At 40.6% G+C, this 7,857-nt stretch overlaps 1 protein-coding gene across 1 annotated transcript; it reads right to left on the bottom strand.

The window, feature by feature from the left end:
- Positions 1–250: 250 nt before the first annotated feature.
- LOC103977080 (monosaccharide-sensing protein 2) lies at positions 251–7,324 on the bottom strand. The gene is made up of 6 exons (XM_009392495.3): positions 6,288–7,324; positions 5,973–6,095; positions 5,097–5,663; positions 3,268–4,220; positions 1,200–1,387; positions 251–1,045 (listed from the first exon to the last, which is right to left on the bottom strand). The coding sequence occupies exons 2-6, from the start codon at positions 6,049–6,051 to the stop codon at positions 607–609; spliced, it is 2,226 nt and encodes a 741-aa protein (XP_009390770.2). The 5' UTR covers positions 6,052–6,095; positions 6,288–7,324; the 3' UTR covers positions 251–606.
- Positions 7,325–7,857: the final 533 nt, after the last annotated feature.

The following is a 7,857-nucleotide window of genomic DNA, read 5'->3' as shown; positions in this document are numbered from 1 at the left end:
GCAGCCATGCAATCAACTTTGACAGTTCTGAGTTGAAGAGATGAGAAAAAAATAGATCAATATCAGAGGCTCGCAGATTTCAACAGCCATGAATAGATGAACAGCTTACCAGCTTTTCAATATGCTGTTCTAGCTGACAATTATGTCTGGTTTGTCTCTTCCGCTTGAGCCAAATGCAATAGTTTTCCCCTTTTTTTAATCGATATATAGAATTATGCTAAGAACAGATATATCATCGAGACCAACCGAGTGCACACAATTACTAGCTTCAAATTCACAGAAAGTTTTACTGGTTGCATCAGTTCCTAGTCGTAGAAGAAATCCACGAAAAAAAACATTCTTACATAAGAAAATATTACAAGGAAGAAGAAGATAATGCCATTGAAAGGAAGGTAGATGAACTCCAAACGTAGACTCTTATCATTACCAGATCGAACACCAAATACTAGATCAAGTACCTTGGGTTGCTTAAATGTGCATCTCTTTTGGTTTCTCACCTGTAGTCTCACTCTAAATGCTCACACACAGTAATTTCATCTTTAGAGGTATGCAAGAAATGGCCAGGATGTCTGATGATACCTTTGTGATAATAATAGCTGAGTGCAATCAATTTCGTGCAGCAGCTTGTTTCGCCCCAACAGCGAAGAACTCTGTGATAACTTCAAGAGGCATGCCCTTTGTTTCGGGAACCTTTAGGAACACAAACACAAAAGCTATGACGCAAACTATTGCATAAATCCCAAACACGCCAGCAAGGCCAATGGTGTCAAGCATCACAGGTAGGGTGTAGGTGACTATAATGTCTCCTATCCAGAAAGTGAGTGCACAGATAGCTATGCACACACCACGGACCCGAGTCGGGAAGATCTCTGCGCAAAGTATATTTGGGACTGGTCCAAATCCCATGACAAAGCAGCAGAAGTAAACAATAACGCTGACAGTGGAAAGCACTGCATGAACCACATTGCCCAGTTCTACGAGGTTGGCAACAACCAAAACAATCAGTGATGCTATTAAGATGGGGATTGTGAACAGCAAAAGGAACCTGCATAATGTAAAAGGAGAGACAAAGGTCGTTGTTTAACCCATGGTGCAATGCAAAAGCAGGGTATAGAACACTTAAATAAATACTGCTGATGCTAACAATCATGCAAATAAAAAAGGCTAGATATGAACTGACAGAAAAGAAGCCGAATTACCTTCTCCCTGACATATCCATAAGCCTCATGGCAATGCCAATACTGGGAAGCATTAACAATGTTGTGAGAGCACTAATAAGGAGAGATGCTGAATCTGAACTGATGCCAATATTTGAAAGCAGGACTTCAACACCAGCTTGCTCAAGAATCTGAGGAGTGTAGTAGAGCACCCCATTTATGCCTGCAAACTGCAAAGCAGAGAAGCAGTATCAAACAATGGCCTTTAATGAAATATAAAAGAAGAAAGTTTCTTGAAAGCAATATATGGTAGTGTGAAAAATTGTTAGATCTTGAATCCTGATGGCATGGTCGCTAATCAATGCTAATGAACTGGAAACGAGGCAGTGTATGACTAAAGATGAAAAGCTTATTGAACATATAGAAGATACAACAAGAAAGAACTAAGCATGGATGTTGTGCTAAGAATAGTAGTGTGAAAAAATGAACATCAAAAGAACGTAAATTTTGTAGGTCCTAACGAAATTTAAAGTGAAATAAACCCACTTTCTCTTTGGGCAAAACATATACAAAGTTACTTCTCCATTGGCAGAAGGAAGAACAGACATGTATTCATAGAATAGTCTAGCCTGTAGTTTGCTAAATAAGAAGTTACACAATTCAGCAGAAGATACAAATCAAAGTAGTATATGGTTTGGTACATATAGTAGTAGCAATTGACTATAACCACTCAAACTGCTGAGATCACAAGCCAAAATGAGTACCAAGGACTATGAGTCTGTAAAAAAGAAATGTGGAGGTACGAAGACGTCATTTCAGAAATGTCAATGAAGATTGTTATTGTTGTCTGTTTGTACAAGACTAGATTTTATGTTAAAATTGAATCAATCAGTTCAAGTACTAAAGCCAAAAGATGAATGTTGGCAACATCAGAAGAGTTCCCCTGATGCTTCGAAACATGTGCACATAATCAAACTGGTGCCGTGATATAACTTGTAAGTCTTATATCATGTTCTTTCAAGAGAGTGAAAAATCTGATCACCTGATGATAACATCTATGGGAAAGTCTTTAACGATTAACCAAGCAGCACGCTTTTCATAGTCTGTGTCACCAAAGATTATGCAACATCAATTCTTTAAGATGTTAAAAGAGTGACCAGCCCTGGAGTCCAATATTGAAATCATTTCAGAGGTTTTGCCTTAATTTGTCCATGTCAATAAACAATTCTAAATACCTCGACTTTTTAAAAACAGGTCCTAGTCAAATAGCAATGATTCGAAGCACATCTTTTTACATCACACTATTTTGGAAACCTAATGACTCGGCCGTATGGATATTTAAAATACAGGATTTCCAATCCTAGCAGGAAAAGGAGGGAAACGGATATTCAATGTAAAGTGAGTACATTGAATTCCATACTCGATCTCATACATTCACTAAATGAAAAGGCTATGCAGCACAAGCTGGAACTTTTGGTAGGGAAGAGAAGGCAATTCTAATTTATGGATCAAGTTGGAACCTTTTGTAGGGAAGAGGAGGCAATCTTACGAACTCAAACACTGGGGCATTATGGCATATTAGATCCATTAAAGCTTCCTTAGTCTATACAAGCATAAGAAATCAGTAACAATGGGGTATCAGCATCATCTGATGCCCCATACATTTGAGAAGAAAAGAGGTTGTCATTATACCTCTAGTAGTATATGCAATAAATCTTGTGATGAAGGCCATGACACTTCATATGGAAGTATTGTGTGAGAGCAAAGGTTGCAATCAAGTGAAAGAATATGATGATGGCATAAAGTCTTGCAATCTCACAAAAATGTATTTACATATAAGCATTTAGGAAGTAACCATTAGAGAAAAAAGAGGTGTTGAGTGTTTTACTAATTGGAATAACAGGATTACTAGAATATTCAAATTTTGCTATGGAAATGTAGGTCATAAAGTTGCCCGGAGACCGCCAGGCAGTACAAGAAGGATAAGCTTTCCCAGTTACTAAAACCAATGAAAGGAGTCACTGAAGATGCTTGAAACCAAATTTTCACTATAAGCTAAGTAGTCTAAGCAGACCTAAAACCAATATCTTTCCTTCACATGTAGACTTACCTGCTGAAGGATCTGGATCCCAATTCCAACAAACAAGGCATGTCTTACTCCTGCTTCAAAAAGATCTGACCACCTTGGCCCTTTGGCAGCTGTTTCTGATGGATGAACCATTGCTGGGCCAATTGGATGCTGGTCCATGAGCTCCTTAGAATAAAGAGCAGGCTGACTCACCAATGCTGCAGCCTGGACAAATGCACTGCCTTCTTGGGCTTCACCTCCTGGAAGCGAAACAAGAGAACCTCTCCGTGACCCAGGGACACCCTCCTGGTGTAGATAGATTCTTTTGAACCCTCTTTCCTTCTTCCCATCTTGAATTTCTTCCTCTGACCATTTCCAAGCCAGCTGCCATCCCCCACCAATACCCATGCTACTGACTGCCTCTCCAGCATTTATGTGGGTCAGACTACTAGTTTGCCTGAAAACACTGTCACTTGGTGGGACACTGTCCCTCACTTCCATGGCTGTTGTTTGACGAGAAAGTAATGGACTGTGTACATTGTCATCAGACTCATCTCCTCCAGCATCAGATGCATAATCTTCACTCTCCTGTTGAAGATTTTCCTCATCCCACTGCTCATTCTTAGGTTGCTGCTCAGCCACACTAAACATGCTTCCAAAATTAGGAAACAGTGCGCTTCGCATGCTGCCCATCTCAGGTGGCTTCTCATGGACACTTCCAAATAGGGTCACCAGAGGATCCATCAGTGGTATGTTACTCTGTATTTCCATACTACCACGGCGAGATAACAGACTGAAAGCACTTCCAAGGATGCTTTGCCCCTTTACAGGCCGAGCAACCAGGGCAACACCCTCTTCTGGCCCGTACAACGTGATCTGTTCCTTGTCAGCAATTGCTCCCTGGTCATCAAGCTCACTAGCAGGGCCAATTATGTACTCCTCAATGGATGTCTCGCCACCTACTCCCAAGCCCTCAACAAGAAGGGCCATTTCTCCTGTGTACTTGAAAGAAAAAGAAATAAGCAAATCCTGTCGCCAATTTGCTTGGATATTCACTTAATTTGACCGAAGAACAAAAACAGTAAATAACAAATTCAATGCACAAAAAAGAAAAAGTGCAATATTAATGAGCAACTGTCAGGCCAGCATCAAAGGCAAGTCTGGAAAATAATCTCTTTAAATATATAAAGGTAAGGCTACATATATCGGTCCCCAAACCCCTACGTATATTTAAAGGTTGCTAGGCCAGCATTAGACTAAATATTTTGGATTCTTTGAAGTTCAAAATTAAGTGAAACATTAAAATGGCTGCTCCAGCAAGACAACAAAGAAAAATAGTAGCCCTTGATATTTGACATCTTTGTTGTTTGCTGAGTTTGTTGTCAACCCCATGGCAACACCATGAAGTACAAAAAATGCACATGTTATTTAAGAATACAATAGTTTTATTAAATGATTTTTTAAGAAATACAAAATTTGAGAATGCACAGATATGTGTGTTTATTTGTAATGAAACAGTATCATCAAAATGTCTGTAACCGGAAAACAATAGTTAAACCACACATCAACAACATAAGAACTTAGCAACAAAGAATGCAACACCTAAAAATGCACAAAAGAATATCTAGCACTATGATAAATTTGTATGAGTTTCCTTTAAGATTTTTTTTCTAATTTCTCAAGGATTTTCATGGTTTGTACAAAGGCCGGGGGCAGGAAAACTTAAAAAGAACAATTTTAGTTATTAAATAAGAGTAACATTAATAAAAGAAAGAAAGTTCTCATTCATGTGACATAAATTTTATTAATTAGGAATCGTGAAAAGGTTTCTGAAACAAATCAATATAGTGGCAAATCATGCTACCACAAACCTGAAACATCTTCCCTTCCACGTAATTTTTGCAAAACCAATTTTGCTTCCAGCATTCTCCCTTTGCTTACGAGCCACCTTGGAGACTCCGGCATATAGAACATTGTCAGTAAGAAATATAGGAGGGAAGGAATAAAGAGAACACCAAGCATCACTCGCCAGTCTGGATTTGCCATTAGTGACATCCCAAAAACCATACAGTATGACAGAAACATGCCTCCGGAGCCACTGAACTGTGGAAGTGTATTCAACAATCCCCTTATCTCTGATGGAGCGGTCTCAGAAATATATACAGGAACAAGCGTCACAGCAAGACCTATTCCAAATCCATCAATAAGCCTTGCCAAGAGCAAGACATAGACATTGGGAGACCATAACATCACCAAACCACTGACGAAATATAAGACTGACGAAATAATTAGCATCGGTCGCCTACCAACCATGTCTGATACTGCTCCAGAAAATGTCGTGATGATAGTAGCACCAATAAGTGACATGGCTACTATTAACCCCTCCATAGTTGGCTGGGTCTCCAATTTAAATTCCTTTTTGACGTACAGAACAGCTCCTGAAGTAGACATCAGAAAGACAATCAAGAATTTGGATGCAATTTCATGTGCTCTATCGATACATGTAGAAAACATCGAATATAAAAAAGAAACAAGGCAATGGAAAATCAAGATTTCCATCAGAGTGAACGAATGGATAACATGCCAGAATCGGTCGAGGTTAAAGCTTTATTCATCGACAGTGAGGACGAGAGAGAGGTCCCGACCACAATTCAAACAAGACATGAAAGCAATTCCATGTCAATCTTGACCAAAAGACTTGATGGTAGTGATGCTGATAAAGTGCAAGACACTTTAAATATACATGCCTGCTATGGTGGCATTATCCCATCCCTGCAACAAGTTCCCAATCGAAGCAGCTACCGCAACAAGAACAGCTCCCCTCATCTTGGCACCAAAGGATGAAGCACCTTTTTACTAATAAAAGGAACCTATAACAGAAAGCCCAGATGAGACTCCCAGAAGAAGAGGCGAAATCAAATATTCTACCAACTCAAGATAACCAGAGTCATAGTATCAACTCGAACTATATTCCGTTACGAGATGATTCGCGAAACAAAACAACGATTTTGAGAAGTTAAACAGATAGGGATACACCATCGGAGGTCAGAGGATTCTCATACCGTCGAGGAGACCCAATACCGGCTGATCGATGGACCAAAGATCAAGTCTTGCAGCCCATACTTTCGCCTGCGAAATGGCACCGGATCGAGAAGAGAAAAAAACGGCGATTTCTTTATTATGGGAACCCTAGAACCGATTGGCTGCTTCGAATCTCGGACCTCGACGGGCTCCGAGCACGGGGACCCAGGCTTAGAAAGGGAAAGGGAAAGAGAGAGATTCTCTTTTAGCGGCTGAATAGAAAATTAAGAGAGACGAGGGATGAGCAACAGCAGGACTAAACCCCCACCCCCCCCCCGTGGCACCCGACACTTGGATCTGTCTCCCAACGCTCTCCAGCTCTCCCCTCTTTGGAGTTCGCAGCTTATCTCTTCACGGACTGCACTTTAAAGGAGCGAGTGAAAGCTTCAGAAAACGCCAAAAAAGCACTGAAATCACTGCTATGGCCGCTTCGATCCGACAGAGAAGCGGTAAAAATCTCAACTTCTTAAAGCGTTTTTTCGCACCGAAAACCCTCCAAGTACGCGCTTTCACACGGACGACCCTCGGACGGCCTCTGAAAACGAAAGAATCGCACCCAACCCAAAGCTAAATCTTTCTGCAAAAACAGCCGCAACACTGCATCTCGCTCGACTACTCACTTGTAATTTCTCCAGCCCTCGTAATCTTTGGAGGATCTTCTCTTTCCCCAGAGAACAAACTCGGTCCCTTTCCTCTGCTTGCATTTCGCCATGGGAGCCTCAGAACTTCAACCAATCTGAGGAGCTGAAAAGGAAACAAAGTGTTGCAGTGAAGCTGTACCGATCCGTCAACAATCCCCTTCGCTCAAACGAAATCGCTGAACCTCGTGCGGGCTCGCGCCGGAGCGCAAGAACATGATCAAGAACCCGCCTTTGGGAGGCAGTCCAAGCGCGACAGCCACGGTTCACATCCAGGAGACGGCCGTGGAAGCCGACGGCGGAGGAAGATAGTCTGCTTCATCAACATCCATCCACGTCTGGCCAACGCCGGCCACTGTGGAAGCGTCATCAGCCACTTGGTCTTACGCGACCGCTACCCATCACGCAGAAAGATAATTAAAAGACAAAGCATGTTCTATAAATTATTATTATTTATATTTAATGAGGCCCAATTAATTCCTAGGATCTAAACATAGCATTCCCCACCCACCATCTAAAGCATAAAGTTAGTTTGTTTGGGCCCACAGAGTTTGTGACGTTTACTTATGTCGTGTCAACTTCTGGTTTTGCTTGCAGTCACAAATTATTCCCAATCACTAATCAAACATTTAAATTAATATATCACTGTTTTTATCGAATTGTCTATTCTTTTAATTTCTTACTTAGGGAATAAGTTTAGATGCAGAATAATTTACAAATAAGGAATTGATGTGTTTGTTCATTTCATTCGATCAAATAACTTGACTTTTTCTCGAGAGAGAAAAAGATTCAATTACGTTCCCATCAAAGCGAGCCAAAAGATCTTTGAATACTGATTTGAAATCGATATATGCAATTCGAATCTATAATATCTTAGCAACACATTACGATATTTTCCGTTCATGTGTGTAGT

The sequence above is a fragment of the Musa acuminata genome, chromosome BXJ3-4 (assembly GCF_036884655.1).
Source record: "Musa acuminata AAA Group cultivar baxijiao chromosome BXJ3-4, Cavendish_Baxijiao_AAA, whole genome shotgun sequence".
Taxonomy (NCBI): domain Eukaryota; kingdom Viridiplantae; phylum Streptophyta; class Magnoliopsida; order Zingiberales; family Musaceae; genus Musa; species Musa acuminata.
This window is presented reverse-complemented; position numbering and strand designations above follow the sequence as displayed.

What these genes read in the sequence shown, in the direction of transcription:
- LOC103977080 (XM_009392495.3), bottom strand. Translation starts at nt 6,051, where the DNA reads ATGAGGGGAGCTGTTCTTGTTGCGGTAGCTGCTTCGATTGGGAACTTG. An exon ending in GGATAATGCCACCATAGCAG is followed by an intron (nt 5,664 to 5,972) that starts GCATGTATATTT and finishes TGTCTACTTCAG; the next exon opens with GAGCTGTTCTGTACGTCAAA. An exon ending in ATGGATATGTCAGGGAGAAG is followed by an intron (nt 1,046 to 1,199) that starts GTAATTCGGCTT and finishes TACATTATGCAG; the next exon opens with GTTCCTTTTGCTGTTCACAA.